Here is a 21,253-nt window from a genome sequence, read left to right as displayed (position 1 = left end):
ATATTGTAGAAAGAAATGGTTTCCTTATACTGTATGTACTTTTACCACTTTTACTTTGGATTTTACTTATGTGATTAAGGTCTGGAAAAGACCCATTGTTCTAAAAATATGTATGTCATGAAAATGGTTGAGTAAAAGAAACATTTTACTTCAAGTGACTAGGGGATGGTAGCAGGTGATATGGGTAGGAGCGTGTTTGCTTATTTAAATCCTCAGTATCACTCAACTCTCTGTGTAGTCATGTTGCTATGGCAACCATCAATTAGCACTGATTGATCGGCCAAGACTCCCAATCTCGCACCCTCTTGTTCCTCTCTCCATCCATTTTCAAGTAGTCATAAACTAAATGAAAGAGCTTCCCAGACTGCACCGAGCTAATATCCCTCATTAGATCCAAATAAAACAAACTAGCATCTTATTAACATTGATGCTTTATTCCAGGAGGCAGTGAAGTCTCTCTTGAACAAGGTCAGGGTCAGGGTCCAGGTGAGACACAGTAAACAAAACACTCCTAGATTGACTACACTAATTAGACTGGGACTCTTTCAAGTCTTATTGCAGTACCTTGGATCTTTGCTGATTAATTAGGGTGCAGGTCCTGTGAGTGATTTCTTCACATTTAACAATGCAGACTGTGAGTAGGCGGAAAGTCACTGTAGATGTTTGTTTGGGTATTTGTTGTTTCCAACCTTGCTGCTACAGTAGCTAGGAGACCATCACACTGAAGAACTCAAGTATTGAGTTTGATGGAGAGTTTGCCCTCGCTGAGATGACATCGCTGCTTTGTCTGTGTTCCCCCCTGGGTTTCAGTACAACTTTGGAAACTTCACTAATACTGTGTGAACTCAGGATCACAGACAACGGGGAGAATGCAAGTACAGACTTTATATTCCCTTTTGGGAGCTGCTACCAATGTATGAGCAACAATACAGACTCTTCGGCAGCGCTTCAATTAGGGATCGGACGATACATTGGAATTCAGTATTGAATCGTATCGTGAGATAAGCATATCGTCCCATCTAGGGCTGGGCGATATGGACCAAAAATCATATCTTGGTATTTTTAGGCTGAATGACGATACACGATATATATCTCGGTATTTTCTACGAAGTGGGCTACATGTTCAGTTGTAAGTAGGGCTGGGCGATATGGACAAAATCAAATATCACAATATTTTTGACCAAATACCTCAATATCGATATTGACAAAATTGTAGGGATGACTATTGGTGCTTTCACAAAATATTTACACAATGAGATTTTTGATAAATAATCCTCAGTAATGTGGATATAATGACTAAGTGGGTAAAGGCAAATAATAGAACAGCTAGAACAGTCTGGTAAGTTCAGAAAATGACATCACTTTACTGTAATGCAGACTTTAAAACCAGGAAAAGACACTTATGCCATATCACCATATTACGATATCCAAAATATAAGACGATATCTAGTCTCATATCACGATATCGATATAATATTGATATATCGCCCAGCCCTAGTCCCATCCCTAACTTCAATGCGATGGTTCTCCCAGCTCCTGGTCTTGTCTCTCCTCCACCTACTGACAAACAGCAGGACATACCAGAGGGAAGAATTAATGGTGTCCAGGTCTGTTCCTTGCCCCCGTTTCATTAGTCACTTCAACATGCCCTCGTCGACTTCCCATCTGCACTTTCCCCCGGAGGGAATCCCCACCGCTATCTTTAGTGCCGTTCCATTGCTCTGATAACTCAAGTGAACTTTCTGTGAGAGGGTGGGTCAATAACTGCAGGAGGAGGACCTGTTAAATAACTAATGAAACGGGGCTCTAGTGTCTCTCCAGTTCTGACCAGCCTTACACACAAGTTGTGCCACTAGCTCTGTCTCCCTGGGAGAGGGGGGTGTCTCGAAGAGATATGGGAGATTTAGGGAAGTGACTTCAGAAGTGCATCGTCACCACAGTCGAAAAGTAGAAAAGTCACATTCGCTTCCATTACTGATCCAACTGCACTCATCCACATTCTGCCTCCTGGTATGCCAACTTTTTTGCCTGTTTTTACAACAAACTTACCTTATTAAAGGTTGTCAAACATTCTTCCTGGAATGTAGATAAGGCCTGATGGAATTCTTCAATGAAGTCAAATTTGTATGTTGATCCGACTGTGCTCTCTATTTCTCCATTCCATCCCACTTGATCATAATATTTTAGAGAAGGTAAATATTTTTCCAAAAATGTAATGTGTAATGTTAATGAATTTAATAATTTGTTAGTATGGATACTGGAGAAAGATAGAGGACACTTTTTTATATCCCTTGTGTGGTGAAAAACTGAATTTCCAGATGAAAGACAGATGTGTCTCGTGCTTTTTTGGCATCCCTCTACACAAACCACAGCCTCGTGATTCATTTTGTAATGATGTTTTTCTTCTTCTTTGTCTCTGTCTCTTTCTCTCACATTTTCTCCAGCTGCTGCCCTGGGCAACCTGGTATCTGATCTGGCAGGACTAGGGTAAGAATGACACTCACACACACCCGTACACACACAAACACACATTTGTGTGATTTTTACAGCCAAGCACATAGTGAAGTGTAACATATCCGGTTGGCCCTGTAGTTTTGTGAGTTCAGTGACATTTTAAAGTAACCCTGTTGACCCAGCCTATTCCTTTCTCTTTAGTGAAGGCTAAGTATTAAATCAAATCCAGAGAGAGATCAGCGTGAGCAGCAAGGGACTCTGAGAAAATGAAATACAGCCAGCCAAGGTCTGTGCTACAGAGGAAATAAGCTTTCGGTCAAAGAATAAAAACCCATATTATCATAAACAAAAATGACTACAGGTATAAAAACCTGCGCACGTATGCTGCAGATTGCTTTGAATGAATAAAGACAGGTGAAAACAATTCAGAGCCTGAAGTGAATGAAGAATACAAACATAATGTAGGCATCATGTAGCCCTTCTTACAGAACAATACTGGAAAGTCTGTAAGTCTGTAAGTCAAGTCACTTGAAAGCTATAGAACAACATTCTGTGTAGATCAAAATATTCATATAAAAATTTAGCAGTTATTGACAGACATAAAGACTATGCATCATGTTGCTCTTCCCACAGAACATTTTTTTGTACAACGGTGCATTGAAGGTTCTTATTACATTCAGAAATACTCTATTCTGACATAGACTGAATATTTTATTATGGAGCTACTGAAACGAGAACTTCAGAACGTCTATAAAATATCCAACGTCAAACTACATTTACCACAACGAGCAAAAATTCTTGCTCCATTAATGCGAGCCAGGTTTCATAATGAATTGATGCATTGCTTTCTGTTTTTCTCCTCTTTCATTTTCTTCCTTTTTGTTTTGTTTCTACAGATGAGGGATGTCTCTCTGACATATTGCATTTGTGAAAGCATGCAGCAGAGTTACACTGTGTGGAGACTGATTTTTTTTTTCCTACCTCCAAAACCATGAAGTGAAAATTAATCATTCCAATCACTGGTTGTCAGTCCCAGTTTGCCACCACTGGTGTGTGCAGCACATTGTCAGGCTTGATCAGTTAAGCATAGCGAGAGTGCAAACTCTGTTCCAGTAGAAACACAGACAGAGAGACAGATAACTATACAGATACATAACAACTAGGGCTGGGCAATATGGTTGAAATCAATATCACAATAATCATAAGGATATTTTTCAATATCGATATATATCACGATATGGCTCAAGTATCCAAAATCGCATGTTACATAGCCTAATCAAATTAATGTTCATCCCACTGAAACGAATGGTAATGTTAAGTGTGATGTCAAGCAAAACTACCTACCTACCATACCTCATTTTGTCAGAGTTTTTAAATAAAATGTGCTTGTTCTCATCGATTTAGACAGCAGAATTGTGCGTCATGATATCCCAAAATCAATATTGAATCGAATTGAATAATATTGAATTATTACCCAGCCCTAATAACAACTAGCCACAGGCAAGAGACAGATAGGCAGACTGGCAGAGTGGAAAGGCGTCAGTTCCCTCCTGCATCGTTGTTGTCACATCGTTTTAGTGGAAGACTGATGAGGCAAGCTGTTCTGGCCTTTGTAAACACTCTCTGTGGGCAGGCTCCCAGTTGTGCTTATGGGTGTGTATGTGTGTGTGTGTGTGAGTGTGCGTGCATGTGGAAGAGTGGGTGATTCACTTTGTTAATGTGTGATTTGTTCACCTCAAACATCGTCAATGAGGCGTCTGGGTCCAAATTGTGTGTGTGTGTGTGTGTATGTGTGTGTGTGCAAGCATAGGCAAGCAGGTGCATGTGTGTGTTTGTGTGTGTGTGTGTGTGTTTGCCATTTTATCATAATTGGACAGCAGAGCCCTAGTGGCAGCTTTTCAGGGTTAGACTTGACCAGACTAGACTCGACTAGAGAGAGGACTTTTATTGTGACAGATTTACACTGGTGAGTGTGAAGGACTGTTTATCTCCCACTGAGTCTCAGCGTACCGGGCTCCTAGAAGTGTCCTTCACTGCAAAACTCGTGTTCATTCATTTCAAACGGGGAAGACTTAAGAGCACTAATACACATGCAAACCCAGTGTTTTAGACTGCACTGATAGTGTAGTAGATGCTGAGTCGGCAGCATTTCCTTATACCCATAAAACCGCACATTTTTTGGGTTGTTTCCTTGGTTCAGATTACATTCTCACTCCTACTGAACCGCACTGCAGTTCTCTTGAAAGAGGACACTGACCTGCATTTTCAGCCGGTCTTGCTGTGGTTATTTCTGAGTTTGAATTGTCCCCACCTGCCCAAATACACCAAACTAAAGGAGTAAATGCTCCAGTTAGATGCATGCTTAGTGTGAACCTGCGCTTTCCATTCTCTGGAAAGATTCACAAACACTCCTGTCACTGATATTCACTGTCGGTCCTACAACGTGTCTGTCAGAGGATTTAGCTCTCATTCAGTCAAATAGTGGGACTAGTTTTGATACAGAATCCCTACACTGTAGGTGCAAGTGTTCAGTGGCAGTGTACAATAGCTGTTGTGAAAGAGATCCATCCAGAATAAGCCAATGTTAACTGGACCGGGTATTTTATATTTCTATGAAAGCAAACCAACATTTGTTGTCATAGTGCCTTCACTTCAGGGCATTCATTCAGTCAAATATGAGATTTTATACAGCGTTAGACTGTAATTTGTTGAAAAAAAACAACCATTCTTTCTCAAAAATAAATACCACTATATAGGCTAGTTTGGTAACAACACTTCAGCATACTAGATATCACCACTATGGCATAAACATTTTGGTTTCATCAACCTACACAAAGTCCAAGACCAAGTCCATCCGCTTTAATGACTTCAGACCCGTTTTAAGACTATTTCATGACATTTCTGTGTCTTTATTTGGGAGTACATGATAGAGAGAGACAGGAATCATGAGCAGTGCCATGCAGCAAAAGATGTGAGATGGGCTCACACCCTGCCTGCTGATCCACCAGGACTCCCACTGACAGAGTTGCCTGCCGCTTTTCAGAAGCGTGATTTTCTTGGTCATGTAATCAGGCGACACCGATACATCTAGCTGTCACCTCTAGAGTCTCTTTGGTCAATATTGCAGTGACGACGTTTTAGGAATGTTTGTAAATCCTCCCACTCACTGTCTGCTCTGCTCCACCAAGAGACAGTGACAGAGTCCTGCTGGGCTGTCTCTACTCTTCTGTAGTATTTCCCAGATGTGTGTGTGTGTGTGTGCATGTGTGAGAGTGAGTGAGTGTGTGAGGGGTGGATTTGTGTGTGTGTGTGTGTGTGTGTGTGTGTTAATATTTGCATCCACATCCATGCATGCATTTGTGTGTGTATATATGTATGCGTTTGTGTTCATACCTACATGCTTCAGTGAATTCACATGTTTTTACTGTGTGTGTGTGTGTGTGTGTGTGTTTTGACAGATGTAGGAAACCAGTCTTGCTGCAGTCTATGATTTACTTTATGAGTCATTCTGGCCGTTTAGCCAGTCACTACTGGGGCTCCTGCCCAGCTTAGTCTCAGCTGCTGTTTGCTTCTCTCGGGGCCTGTGATACATCAGTGGCTTTCTGGGGCAAAGTAGATGACCAATAATCCAATATCACATTCAGCCAAGATGGGGCAAGTGGGACAAAAACACAGTACTGGGCTGTAGGAGAATTGCTGGTGGGCAGCTGTGGCTCAGTGTTAGCCGTCCCTTTCTGTGTGGAGTTTACCCTGGAGAAGAGGTTCCATAGTGTAGTGGTTATCACGTCTGCTTTACACGCGGAAGGTCCTGGGTTCAAACCCCAGTGGAACCATCAGTTTAGGACAGGAGAGCTGGTCCTGTGCTCTGATCATGACAGTTTCAGCTTCTCTAAGTGTCCTTGAGCAAGACATCATATTCAGATTTATCCTTAAGAAAAGGCTAAAGACCCAGATCTTTCGCGAACACCTTCTCACCTGATGGACTGTGTAATTACTAAAATAATAATAATTGTGTTGTATTAAATGTATGTTCTCTCTGTGTTTGCCTGGATTTCCTCCCACAGTCCAAAGACATACAAATCAGGTGGATTAGAGACTCTAAATTGCCCATAGATGTGACTGAGTGTGAGTGATTGCCTGTCTTTCTGTGTGATGGACTTCTGCCAAGTGCATGCTGGGATAGGTTCCAGCCCCCCCATGACCCTGCATAAGAATAAGCAGGGAAAGAAAATGAATGAATGAACAATTGTTGACAAAATTGCCCCGATCGTTGCCTGTATATCATGTCTTTTAGGATTAACAATAACAATGCGATACTTTATTGATCCCCTTAGGGAAATTCTGTTTTTGCCTTGCCTTCCTCCAAAGAGAGCAGAGCCCAGGGTGTGGAACAGAGCAGCGCCTCTGGAGCTGCTAGGGATTCAGGGTCTTACTCAAGGACACTTCAGCAGGACAGATGCTTGTTGACGCAGGGGCTTAATCCCGTGTCTTCCGGTTGAAGGACGCTCTCTTTAACAGCTCTCCACCTCTTCAACCACTCAACAACTGTCACTCAGTCATTTTTTATAATGTTTTTTTCCCCTTATATTCCACCATTGTGGTTTTGCTCCATCTCCCAAGACACCATCCCTGTTAAAGTGCAATTGAAATGACTTAGAATCCAATCCAGCACAACACAGTTCTATATTGTTCAGGCTTTGGCAATTTGTTGATTATGCTGACAGATTTTGAGCCTCTAGTTCGTTCCACAGAGGGAACCTGAACCATACAAATGTAGGCGATTGTGATTTCAGCGAACGTCACTTCCACATGGTAAAATTGTTTTGATTGAGTTGTCACTGCCAGGCTCAGTTTAACCTGCTGTCTGCTTCTTTCCCACCGGCGAACTTCCACTCCACGCTGAGTTACGATCCCAGGCCTTAGCTGATGCTGCTTTCAGTACATTTCATCATTTCTCCTGCACAGAAAAATAGTTTTTGATGAATATTTTCGATGTTGCAATGTTTGATTACTGACGCCGACCTGGTTTCTTTTTCCTTCTGCTGTTGCAGTGTATGAAGTGTTTTGACTGAATTTGAACTAAAGGTGGAAGAGAGGCTGTTTGATTGTGCAGTTGCAAATACGAAAGCTATATGCATATCTATGTGGTGCGGTATTTGGGTGGGTGATGAGTCATGACAGGTTATGTCTCGTAGAAACCGTTAAGAAACCTGGATAAACCCTTATAGAATTACAACAGAATTCAGTACAATGCAACACATATAGATCATTGCTCTTAAGCCAGAGAAAGAGACTCACTTCTGCCCCCTGTTGCCACCTCACAGCTCTTACACCGACAACACAATGCATCTATCACAATGCGGTCAATGCAAATGAAGTACAAATGATTAATGTCCATTGCTATCTTTGTAATTATTGCCTTCAGTTATAGTGATCACGGTCATTGATGTTAATTAGTTTCGACTAATGTAGTCTATCATCTGTTGTGATGAAAAATAAGTTCTGTTTGTGCTCTACTTTGCTGAAAGTCTCTGGACATCACAGACACACTCACACACTCTCTCTCTCACACACACACACACGCACACACACACCCCTAGCTCCAGCTCCAGTCAAACATACCATATCACACTATTTTGTGCAGGATAGTCTCTCTCTCTCTCGCTCTCTCGCTCTCTCTCTCTCTCTCTCTCTCTCTCACCCACTCTCTCTCTCACCCACACTCACCCACTCATTTGCTTTAGCTCTCCACTTCTCTCTTAAACACACACACACACTTCAACACATACACACACCGGCTTTCTCTCCTTGTCTCCTTATCTTTTCCTCCTGTATACTACTTACAGCCCGGCTGCTCCAGCACCAGCTTATTTGTGTGTGCAGTCAACTGTGGATCCATTAGTGCCAATGACTATCTCTGTGCCTGGACCAGTGCTGGGTCAGAATATTGCCTCAAATTTCATTTCTCATATAAGAACTGCTTGACCTGCAGTATATTTATCTGCTTCTGCAGCCTCACAGCGTAAAGCATTGAAAAATTTCTATCAAGCAGTCAACATATCATGCAATTATTATTTTGCCCATCTCTCTGTTACAGTATTTTCCGACTGCTTTGGTTGACAGTTTCCACAGCAAAGTTTCAAACTGAGTCAAAGTAATTGTAAAATACCTTTTCTACCTGTAGCTCTCTAGACTCCTTCCTCTGCTCCTCTCTGGTCTACTCCGAGATAATTGAAACGGAGAGAAGAAAGGAGAGAGAAGCTATCATCACTATAATTGCAGCTGGACCGGCACTCTACCCTAAATGAGACTCCCAGCATCTGCCGCTGTGGGATAATGAGATCTGGGCTCGAATCTGCTCGGAAGGAAGCTGCTATTTTTATGGATGTTTATATATAATGAATTTGAAATCGGCCTTCTAGAGCTTTGAGGTCTTTCAGTTTAAATATACCCTTGTGCTCTGTCCTTATTTATATTCTTTTTTCTTCTGAATCCTGTTGCTACAATGTCCCAAGTTCCCCGCGGAGATCATTAAATTTTCATCCTATCTTATCCTATTTTAGGAATTTTGAGGCAAAGTAACCGGTTTATGATCCCCATCCACGTTGAAGGCAATATTGCCCCCATACCTCTAAAAGATACCCATGTGTCAATGATTTAATATCTCTGGGGCATTTTTTGGGAGGGAATTTAATCCTCTTTAATCCTCTTATGACCCATATTTGAACCCTGATCACAGTCACCGATGAACCTTCAGGTTATCAGGATGTTAGAATCACAGTTAAGTGATTCTTCTTTTGCTACATTTGTCACATATAGAATATAATATATAAATGTCTGTAAAAGGTAAATTGATTGTATCTCAGTCATTTTTGTCCCAAAATGATGCACCAAAATGAATCATCTATGTCTGTATTTTTCAGTGCTTCATATCAGGCAGTGCTTTCAGGTTTAGTACTAAGAACTGGTATTGGCATTGAAGAAGCAGTATCACTTACTGAATCTCTCATGTTATATTTCTATGACTCAGTGAACACTATTCTATACAAAGTGAACTTGAAAACCTGCTTCTCTATCTACTAAAGTCTGTTTGTGCTGTCTGTATAAAGCACTGAACTCTAGTAATTGAAGTGCAGATCTATCCATCCACCACACACACACACAATCACACACACACACACACTTGTTCATTCATTTGATTTCTATCTCTGTGTCTCTCTTAGACATTCAGACTTATACATATACACACTGGTTTTCTCTCCTTGCCTCCTTGTCTTTTTCTCGCATGTACTACTTAAACACTATCTCTCACTCTCTCTCTCTCTCTTTCTCTGATATCTGACATCTCAGTGCGTTGCGACAGATGGCAACGACGAGGAACAGATTGGAACATTAGTTTGGTCATTTATTTTCCTGTTTGTTTTCTGTTATTAGTCATGACTGCGCTCGTTTACTTTGCAGCGCATGGCGGAGAAGTGCTACTCCGCCGGTTTGATGGATCACAGTGTGTAATATAAAATCCATTTACAATGTAAAGCCCAGGAGGGGGGAATTATGGGAAATTGCCGCCGTAATGCTCGTCTCCATATGAATTATGCTGTCGGAGTGTGTGTCTGTGTGTGTGTGTGTGTGTCACGTGTGTGAGTGATTTCTTTCCATAGTTTAATATGGTATAATGATGATAAAACTCAATGATTCTCAACATTTTCAATGCCCCAATTTATGCAATTCACACAAATCTGTGGCTCACACATTTATTAACTGTTTGCCAAATATAACCCTAAATGACAAAACACAAGTTTGACAATGACTCATATACTTTAACATGGAGGAACTTTGTGTGATCATAAGTCAATTTGGTTACATATAAACGATGCTAATGATATTCTCTTTGATTTTCTTTTTTTGACGTTTGAAGAAATTCTACAGCTTAGTATGAGTTGAGAAGCTCTTATTTAACGATTTGCATAAGGCTTGATTAAATGGATCCGGTTTGGATATTGCAACCCGCACACGTCTGAAAACATTCACACACATACTGAGTCTCTGCTCTGTCATTGGTTCATGTGCCTCTGTTCCTGACCTTTGTGTCCCTCACGTCTCTCCGTCTCCTCTCCTCCAACACGCCCTCCCATCTCATTAAATGTCAAAATGAAAGAGAAATTGTTCACTTGGCGAGATAAAACTCTAATGTGTCTTTATCTGTTTCTCACAGCTCCTTTATGGGTCGCTGAATAGGAGTGAAACCCTTCTGTAGCTATCCTTGACAGCACGATAGAAAGTTTGAGTTTTTGTGTCTCCGCTCACTCTGCACTCTCCCTTTGTTCTCTCTCTCTGTCTCTCTCTATCTCCCTCTCTCCAGGCTGGCGGGTTATGTGGAGGCCTTGGCGTGTCGGCTGGGGATGCAGATTCCCGACCTGAGCCCCAAACAGGCCGACATGTGGCAGACCAGGGTCAGCTCTCACTCGGTGAGAACCATTGTACCACCGCAAATCCCCCAATTAAATGTCTGAGTCACTACTGGTCTGAAGGGACCTGCCTGATTAGATAAAACTAAAAAAAAAACTGAACATATCTGCATCTCAGTTTGCAATTCGTAATTGTGTGTGTGTGAGGTGGCAAAGAGAGGGATGGCATGCTACCAGAGTATCACATATGAACTCATGGTGTCACACTTACAGAACCTAAATATATAGCCTATTTAAGCATGTGTCCACAAACTACTTTATTTTACCAAAATGTTTAGAAATGCTTAAAAGTTCTGTTTTGGCCACTGTCTTATACAAATTAACCATAACTTTCTGTTTTTATTTGATATTATGTTATATAGCCAAACAGTGACAGCCAGTGACACAAAGTAGGCTGTGTTAGTGTGATTCAGCGAGCAGAAGTTCAAATTCAAGTGCCGATCTAACAAAGCAACCTCAAACCAGTCATTCTTTAGTGTTTGGACTGTTGGTTATTTACTTTCAGACTGGATTATAAAGCATCTTGACCGTAAAGCAGGGTATGATAGCAAAGCCAGATCACAAACCACTGCGTGTGTTGTGCTGCTTGTGCTGTGTTAGAACCGTGGCCCATCAAAAACCTTGCGGATAAAACATTTGTGGCACTTTGACAATATGTTTTCCTCGTGTAACAGAAAAGGGCTCGAGGATTTCAGAAAGCTTATCATGTTGGCAAAATTTGGGTCAGGAAACCTTACCTACATGAAGTGAAAGCTTTTACCCGAACGGTTTTTAATGGAACGCCTTGGGACTGGCAGTTAGGTTGCTTTAAACCGGAAAAAGCCTAAACCTAATCCATTATGTACCGAGCTATATTTGGCATTACAGCCCCAAACACAAGCCGATTTCGACATAATCGCTAATGTTTCGTTTAGTTGACTATAGCTGTTGAATATAGCCAATCAAACATTCAGATTTGGACGGCGGCAGCAGCAACACAGTGACACAAGTCTTTATGACGTGCCCTTTTGATCACTCGCTCATTATGCAAGAAAAGTAGAACCGACTGATTCGCAATATGCCGCGACTTCTCGAGTGTGAAACGTAATTAGCTTCAGTAATTAGAATAGCCTCAAAAGGCGTTTGGCTGTTGAAAGGTCACGCCGATTACTTTGCCGCGTTGGGGAAATACCCATTGTGTCTTCTCGCATGACCGTATAGAATATGTGTCAAAGTATGAAGTGAAATCGATGTCTCAATCTGTATTCGGCGAGGTTGTATAGAGGTAGACTGTTTTTCAATAGGCCAAATCATTTAGCCAAAGCCATTCCGTAGCATTTCCAGATAAGGAATGTCCTTGGGGATTATTGTTCGCTCTGTTAAAAACAAGACAAGTGTGTAATCTACAGTCATTGTTTGAAGCACAATGGAGTTGTCAAATGTCAAAAGCTTGCTGGAAATCTTGTCTTTTGGGGGAAAGTTATTGAATTTCTTTGTCAGCGGCAGCCCTTTTTTGTCTCAAACTCTACTCACGTCACGACTCATATCTTCTACCTCTCCGTTTTTTTTTTTCTTCCCCCCGCGCGCAGGGCAAAGCCATCGGCGTGGGCATCGGCTGCATCCTCGGCATGTTCCCCCTCCTGTTCTTCAAGGACGACGACGACAAGAAAGAAGGGCAGGCGGAGGGCAAGGAGAAGACGCAAACACCCGCCGCGGAAGAGAGTGGCAAAAACTGAGGGCGGGGAGGGGGGGGGGGGGGGGCGGGTGTTTGCCATCACCTCGCCGGGGGGGGGAACGAATACTATTTTGAAAATCCGTTCGAATACTTTCACCTGGGATTGATTGGCGTCGTCTTAACCGTCTGGCACCTGGGCGTGGCTCCATCAGGATTCTGGTATTCCAGGGTATTCCGAAGAGGATTTTAGATATTATTCGATTCCAGACTCTGAACTCGAGCACAGGGACCTGGCCTTTCTCCTGAAGGGACAGGACACTGATCAATCATTGGACCGCTGCTGCTGCTACTCCACAGGCCAACTGTTGCACCGTAACCTCATTTTTATTTTTTATTTTTTGACTGATAGAAACTCATTCATCTAAAACACACTCCAGTGCCCCCCCCCCCCCCCCCCTTTTTTCTCTCCTCTGCTCTGAGACTGCTGAATGGGAACAGATATCTGATTTTTTGTGTCACATAACAAAACTTTATGCGCAAAAGTCAAAGCTATCGGGACCCATGCGGAGACGGTGATGCAAGGAAAAGACGCTGAGGACAGAGAAAAGATTATCTTACATAGCATCTTGGGGCTTACATTTTCATTTTAGTGCTGTCAAAAACCCTGATAGCAGATAGCGGAAGGGGACTGAATGGGGAGAATGAGGAGCCATGCCAGCATAGCACAGCACAGCACAGCACGGCTCAGTACAGTACAGTACAGTACAGCCGGGCTTGGTTCAGCAGTGTTGAAACCCACATTTTCCGTTGGACTCTCTCCATTTCGTTTCAACCTCTCCTGTGTCTCCTGCTCAGCAGAGGAGGCGAGGGAAGGGGCTGACTCTTGCGTATTGGGACGCACCCCTCTATGTCATTACCTACTCTTCAATGTAACAAGCATGTCTACCTTTCCACGATGTCAAAAGTCTTAAAAAAGTCCGACCTGGCTGCCTCATCCGAGCTCTAAGACAACCAGTCTTTATTAGTGGGACTGCAAGTGGACAAATCTGTAAAACCTGCTAGCTGCTTCTTTTGGATTTTATTGTTTTAAATGGAAATGTGCAGAACCAGTCAGGTGTCCCAAAGGTCAAAGTTGATGATGAGATATAGGAGATATGGAAGGAGATATAGTGGCTCAGAAAGTTCTGATACTGTATATGATATGCAACTGGAAGGCTGCACTTCTGCAAAAATCTAAAAATGTAAAGACACAGTCAGCTACTTTTGCCCCGGAACAAATGAGAGGGAGAGAGAGAGAGGGAAGGACAGAGTGAGAGGAGAGAGAGAGACTTCTCAGAGTGTGACAGACAGATATGAGAGTATCACCGAGGCTACTCACCCGTCAGTAATGGCTGCAGCGGCACTGACCTACTGGCCCCGGTCCCCGCGTGTTAAAACCTCCTGCAGCTCTGACCCGGCAGCTCTCATCACAGTGACACTGCAGCAGGCCACCACTCCCATTTCCCACTCATACTCTCCATTTATCTCACTCATTTTTTAACCCCTTTTCCATACTGCTGTTTCAGCACTATAGCACAATAACATTTTGGTTTCATTCATTTGGATCGCATCGTCTCTGCTCTACTGCCCTCCACTGGTTGGATTTATTGTCGCTTTCTTTCTAGAGTTGCTCCCACTGTTACACACTGCATCTTATAATTCATCACTTAACTTGCTTTTTCTATTTGGTATTCCCAACCCCCTCCATGTCTAGCTGCTATGCATCTCTATAATTTATCACCTCACTTGTTGAAAGTATTTTTTAATCATTGCTCTCATTTGGATATGCAAAGCCAAGGCTAAGATCAATCGTAGGCATCTGACAGCTATGAAGCAGCAAGGCTCTTATGATAGTCGGGATGATAAGACACCATCCATCCAAGTCTTAATTGTACTACTTCGTTGTTTGCATAATTTATCTTTTGAAGGGTTTTCAAGTTAAGCACAGGTGGATAAAAAAAAAAGTCTGAATTTGTTTTGAAGTTGAATTGAAAGCAAGCAACTATCTGTCACCGGATGGAATTTTCTGTTGGAAAATGTATTTATTTTTGTTATTAATATTTATTCTTGTTCTTACTGTATATTCATGTTATCTCAAAGCCAGATGCCAAGAACAGACTGAATATTTTTCAGCACGAGAACAGCGTTGAGAGTATATTTTGGACAGCAACAGGAAGGACTTTGCAGCCACTCCCTCTGGAACAGTGCAAAAGGAGGCTCACGTTGTACGCCGTTATTCAAGTTATTTATTCATCACATGGGTATCAGTGATCCTAAACACTGCTAAAAATGAAGAAAAATGTCGAAAGAATAGAAAATATTTATGTAGTTAGGCTTCTTTGATCCGATATGCTTGATCTCTACTTTGCATGCACTGCTTCTAATAAAAAAAAAAAAACCTCTACATGTCTGCTTTGTAAAGTCAACTGTGATCAGATTTTTGACCTGTTCTGATACAAATCTGATCTTTTTATGGCTGTCTAAACAGTAAGAAACCACAAAGAATCTGGTGTTTTTCCCTGTTATGATAGCCACGGAACAATGACATCATGGTTGAAACTAGGCTTAGTAGTTCTTTGTGTAAATGCGGCCTTGTTGAGGCTTTGCAAATTGGCAATATAGACTGAGGATGGGGACTGGCAAATGCAGGAGCAAAAGCAATATTACAAAATGCTGTTGACAAAATGTGTTGTAGTAGCCTTGCATCACATATTTTCCCATGTGTCAAAGCTTTAAGATTGTCTTTACTGCATTGCTAGAGTGTTAGTAGTCAAATATGATCCCAGTGTGAAGCTCATGTGGGAGACCAGCCCAGGTACAGGTGCATATCCTTTGCCTGGATTCACTTGCATTGCTAATATAAAGCTTTCTGTTCAAATTGGACACAGTATCTTAATTGTCATGCTGACTGAACAGTATTTTTGCCATAGCTGGCACATAACTTCAATGATGACTGAAAGAGCTCATCACAATATTCTTGTAGGGTACAAGGTTGTATGGAAGCAATAAAAGGTGTGTTACATATGTTGCAGGTGCATGTACCACATACTTTAGAACAGCTGCACCTTTATTATTTTGGCTTTGCAAAACATTACAAAACATCGTGTTACATTTATTTGATGTCTTGTGAATTGAAATACCCTTGTTTTAAGCTGGCTTTCATTCATTTTGCTGCTACAAGTGCACATGATGAAGTCTTGAAAGTTTTGAAAAAGATATATGAAAAATGTTTTTACCTGGTTTTATTTCTATGTATTTGATCCACGCTACACTAAAGAAGCAGCTCGCTTTGGGAAGACTTTGAAAGCTTCAGGGTTGGAGATTTGGAAAGTCTATATGTCAGTCTATATGGATTTGGAGAGAAAAGGAGCAGTAAGTCACTGCTGTTGTGTGAAAACCTCATATCTCCAAAGCAATCACAGAGTTTGCCTCAACCCACGGAGGAGCGTGTAATTCAGCAAATGAAAACATGAAAATCACAAAAATGGAGTTATGACTTTTTCCACACAGCAGAAGCAAAATCTGATTTATTGTAACTGATGTATTTTATTTTTAGCAGAGATTTGATCTTTTCTCAGCGGTCTAAACAGGGATAAATCCTGTTCCAGGTGGTTTCTCCCCCTGTAGAAAGAGATGAGAGGATCAGATCTGTACAAAAACGGTTTAAAAAAGAATCCATTACCCAGTACTGTCAGCACTATGCTTATCCATTTTACACTGGCAGGTTGTTCCAAAGTGTATATGCTCTGTACATGTATGAAAAAATGTATGTTAAAAAAAAAAAAAAAAGAACAGAGAAATTTAACTTACTAGTAAATCAACCACAGAGTGGATTGGAGTGAGGAATGAATAACAACATCCATGTCAATAAGAATGAGTTTCTGTGTTTCACCTTATACAATCAACAGCTTATACAGAAATCTATACACAGGTTAGACGTCAGTATATAGTGAATTTGCTTATGTGTATGGCAAATATGATTGACTCTTGCTTTATCCTATGAATATCATATATAAAATGAGTCTAATCGTGTGTTAAAAAAAAAGCCACCTACCTTGATTTAGCACATTGGATCCTGGATATCGCTTTTTAATCAAATTAGATTTCTGATTACTACAGTATTTTTGTCTTAACAAAGTAACCAAATCAAACCAAAAACATTAAATACACCTTACTTCACTGATAGTATATAAAATGCTCGATCCAGCACTTTTTGTGGCTGCCTGCATCTTAACATTTGAAGGTCCTAGATAGCTTCTCATATTATTACAACTTCGCTTCTCTACTAACTGCAAGGGAACATTTTTGGGTGAATTTGTGCTATTCTGCCCTGTTTCCAGAGACTGCTTTTGAGATAAAGGTGTACTCTGTGATTCTATGTCAGTCAACACATTCTCATGAAGGTTTACTGAAGGAAAATAAAGAGATTGTCAGACACACAGTCGATCCTGATCAATCATGATATACTGCAGTGGGTTTGTTGGATCAGCCGTTTGGTAGGGAAGATATTGACACCAAATGACAATGGTACACATATTGAAAAATGTGAAAATAACTGTTCTAATATACACATAATGTGATTATTATGTGCAGGTGTTACCACTATTTTTTCCCCTGTATGTACTTCGAAGTTACTCACAGAAAGTGATATCGTTTATTTGGTGAAGAGCAGGAATCCACTGAAGCTATTATTGCCATATAGCAATATAACCTTATGCAGGGATGGGGAATAGCAAATGCAAATTGAATGTGGGTAGCATTCCACAAGGAGCAATAACATTATCACAAAATGCAGTTGACTGGCAAAACATGTCAGTCCATGAAGCTGTTATCGCCACAGACAGAAATGAGCTTCCTGCCTTGAGGTAAAACAAGTTAGACTATCCCCCTCTTCCAAATATAGAACAGCACCATCGGATATATCCTCATACCAATCACCAGAATCATAATCAAATATATTCATCATTTTCTGGTCGTTCTTCTACAAACCTGTGCCCGTCTTAGTTGAGGGTGTTTTACCGCAGGTCTGAAGTCTGAAGGAAGGAGTCTGAAGTGGACTCCTCTCACTGGAGCTGGGAAGACCTGTATCTAGACCTAATCGAGTTTAGTGATGTATAGTCATAGCCAGGGTTCCTGTGACTCAGCAGCAGAGTAGGCTATACATGACTATGTTGTGGGTTTGAATCTATTTACTGACATTTTGCATGTCATCCCACCCCTTTTTATTCTGCCTTCTTTTGTGTTACTCTCTCACTCACCATTGTATATTATCTAATAAAGCAGACCTACTAAAAATGCTACAAAAATGTATGATGATATAATGATATAAATACGCGATAAGAATTCCAGACATGCCAAAATTTGACAGGTAACCAGTTTGTTATTCTGAAAGCTAATTTGGCTGCAAAGGAATTAAATTGCCTACAGAAATGTGGGATTTATGAAGCACTTTGGCAGGCTGACCAATTTGTGAAAAGTTATAGTTTCATGCCCTTTTAGAAGCCAATGTAAAAAGTAGCAGCTCTAGTTCTGTATAGGACAGGATGTGAGTATGTATTATTGTGTAAATGCTCAACAAAGTATATGCAGTACCATGGCCAAAAAATAGATACATAAATTGTAAGTTTGTCAGGAGCATATTGGTAACAATGGTAGCCAAATGCTCCTGGTTAATTACAAAATACTTACAATTATTACAATTCCCTTATGTGACTCCTAATATGATACATGGTCTGCTTCTTCTAGTTTACAATAAATGTGCAATGCACAAATGTAAACACTAAACACAAATGTAAACACTAAACACAAATGTAAACACTAAACACAAATGTAAACACTAAACACAAATTTAAACACTAAACACAAATTTAGACACTAAACACAAATGTAAACCACAAAGACAAGGTAAACAACAAAGTGCAGACAATTCAATACAATGCAATACAATACAACATACATACAGACAATACAATACAATACAATACAATACAATTAGTATTGTATTTTAGAGTTATGCTGCAATACAGGCCTCTGCCTGAGGGTCTCAGGATGGGCCAACAGATATACCATGAAATACCACCAGGAACCAGATATAATAAAAAAAAAACCATAAAAGTAAATAATCCACTGGTATAGAGACATTTAAATACAGTTGTCAAGGTGCAATGATAGAAAATCATGTAGACACAATTGTCTCTCAGTGTCATTAAATCCAAAACCATTCTCATCTTTGCAGTGCTCCTTAAAGTTAAAGCATGTCTGAACCAGCTGTTCTGCATGCTGCTGGAGGTTTATGAATCAAAGAATAAATCCCGTATGCAAGAACAAATAAATTCTTGCATACGGGATTGATAGAGGAACAACAGACAGCTGAATTACTTTGATACTGGGTTTTCCATAATTTTGAGTTAAGAACGGATGGATCAAGGGAGTCATTTAAGAGGAGTAATATCTAGGGGACAATCTGTCTATTTGCAGGTGCTGTAGTGAAATTGGCAAAAATTATGTATATGATGTGTAGGTATATATATGATGTAGTAGGACATGTATATATGATGCTATGTAAAGCCATTTAAGACCTGAATGTGATAAAGGGCGATATAAATAAACTAGACTAGACTAGACTAGACTAAAAATTGGTCCACACTGCCACAAGATACATCAACAAGAGACACAGGAGGAGTGATCTGTGCATTCTCTGTATAGACACCTGAAGGGGAATACAGCATAGCAGTAACAGTGACAAAACAAGTGTCTTTCTGTTGCTTGTTGTCCTCTTTGCATATTTTTCTTAATGGAAGTCGGGTCCTGTTTCCCCCTGGTTTTCATTAGCTGCCTGTGAGCTGAACACTCTCTCTGTCAGAGGGGAGCAGACAGGCCACACATGGGACGGGGAGGAAGCCGTTTTCAGTGTCACCGGAGATTCAGCGGCTTGGGACGGGCGTCACATAGAGAGAGAGAGAGAGAGGGTCTGACTGGATGTTGCTACTGGAGGGAGAGTGGAGTGCGGATATGTTAACAGATACAGTAGAATCAAGACTCAACTGTGTTCATTTGTGTAGACTGCTTGCTTTTAACTGGAATTATTTTTTGAGGATGTTTGGTATTTGTAGGCATTTACATTAACTCAGCTGTTAAATTTATCTTGGCTATTACCTGTGCACATTCTGTACATTTATTTAAGTAAGTAATAAGCAATAGCATTATCAACCGAGCAAATACAGCCAGTTTCAAAAGTAGGTATACGTTTTTCTTTACATTATTAATAATCACTGTATTGTTAAATGTTTTTCCTGTTTCCAGGTACACTCATCAATTGACTAACTTAGTTAAAAATGACTAAAATGATAAAGACTTGTTTTTCATTATGACTGAAATTTGTGTACCTACTTTTGAAAAACCTGGTATAACACAGAAGTGGAAAAAAAAGAAAAGAAAATCATCATCCAGGACAATATGACTTTGTTTCTGTGCACCTTTATTTCCATTCCTTTTATTCCCTCCATATGGAACATGCACAACACTAAAATGGAGCAATAGGGACAACAACAAAAATCACACACACACAGGCAATATATTAGATCATACACTCGTGTGCAAAAACATGTACAAAAAAATATTAATAGCTTCATGATCCAGTGGTAAGTCATTCAAATAGCTGCTCATTCAACACACTCACATCATTAGTAGTCACATGTGCCACTCGTTGCTCATTTCCCTGCATTTAAAAACACATTACTGATATACAGGCATACAGTACCATGAACATCTTGATAACAAAAAATCCAAAGGTTAAGACTAGTTTCAGATCAGTTAATATGGGCTATGGCTCCCAAGGGCATTTTAGTGTTAAAGCGAAATCGCACTTAAGGAGAATATTTTCACATTTTAACACACAAACCTCTGATTTGTTCAAATTAGCAAACAGTGATAGAGAATAGCTGAAATACCCTTTTTCCCCCCTAAAATCTTGAATAGTTTCTCTAGGGTATTTATTAAATGATTGGTGTTAATAAGGTGCATGCCATCCCCTTTCATCCCACCTCATGTCAACACTTGTTCTGATGTTAAGCCAAAAGCACTAAATGTATTGTTTAAGTTGATTTATCAAGGCAAAAAGGTTTGATTTTTAACTCTTTGTGACACAGATCTAATCCTCTGTCTTCATGGAAAAAACAACCTAGAATTGGATTTTTCCCTGTTTAGACGAGGTCAGATCTGGGCTATCGTGTATCAACAAGTACAGTAGAAGGTCGTGTCTCTATGTGAATCCCTATGTGAATCGATTGAAATCCCAATGCAGATATAAACTGCACTGAGATTGTGTCTACACCACTATTCAACATCTGAATGTGTAAATACCCAAGAACAGAAAAGTGATTTCCAGAAAGCACCTATGGAGTTAGTTTGTAAAATCATATTCCAGTCCATGTGCATTTCAACCTGTGTGAATGTGATTTAGAGCCTTGACAAAAAGTCTTGATATAATCTTTCATGTTAATATCTGCATCGGGACTTTGATGCCAATCTAACGTTGTTATTATTATAGACCAGTTATGTCATTAGTGCATAAATATAGCTTTTTCCTAGATGTAGGCTACTTTTTCCAATATTGCTTTTGATAGGAGGAAGATGGCAT

The 21,253-nt window shown here is 40.4% G+C and overlaps 1 protein-coding gene and 1 non-coding gene across 2 annotated transcripts in view; both read left to right on the top strand.

The window, feature by feature from the left end:
- Nucleotides 1–12,637, top strand: part of LOC139667456 (transmembrane protein 65-like) — a 48,665-nt gene extending 36,028 nt beyond the window's left edge. The window contains exons 6-8 of the mRNA XM_071546919.1: nt 2,445–2,487; nt 10,817–10,922; nt 12,491–12,637. Coding sequence (XP_071403020.1) covers nt 2,445–2,487; nt 10,817–10,922; nt 12,491–12,637 — 296 coding nt within the window. The remainder of the gene's footprint in view (nt 1–2,444; nt 2,488–10,816; nt 10,923–12,490) is intronic.
- Nucleotides 6,215–6,287, top strand: trnav-uac (transfer RNA valine (anticodon UAC)). Its single transcript has one exon. It is a non-coding gene; the product is annotated as a tRNA-Val (tRNA).
- Nucleotides 12,638–21,253: the final 8,616 nt, after the last annotated feature.

The sequence above is a fragment of the Centroberyx affinis genome, unplaced genomic scaffold (genome assembly GCF_046629955.1).
Source record: "Centroberyx affinis isolate AG114_WGS23_722 - 3 ecotype Tasmania unplaced genomic scaffold, CSIRO-AGI_Caff_v1 ptg005544l_1, whole genome shotgun sequence".
In the NCBI taxonomy this organism is placed as follows: Eukaryota; Metazoa; Chordata; class Actinopteri; order Beryciformes; family Berycidae; genus Centroberyx; species Centroberyx affinis.
Note: the sequence above shows the minus strand (reverse complement) of the source record. Positions and strands in the feature narration are given on the sequence as shown.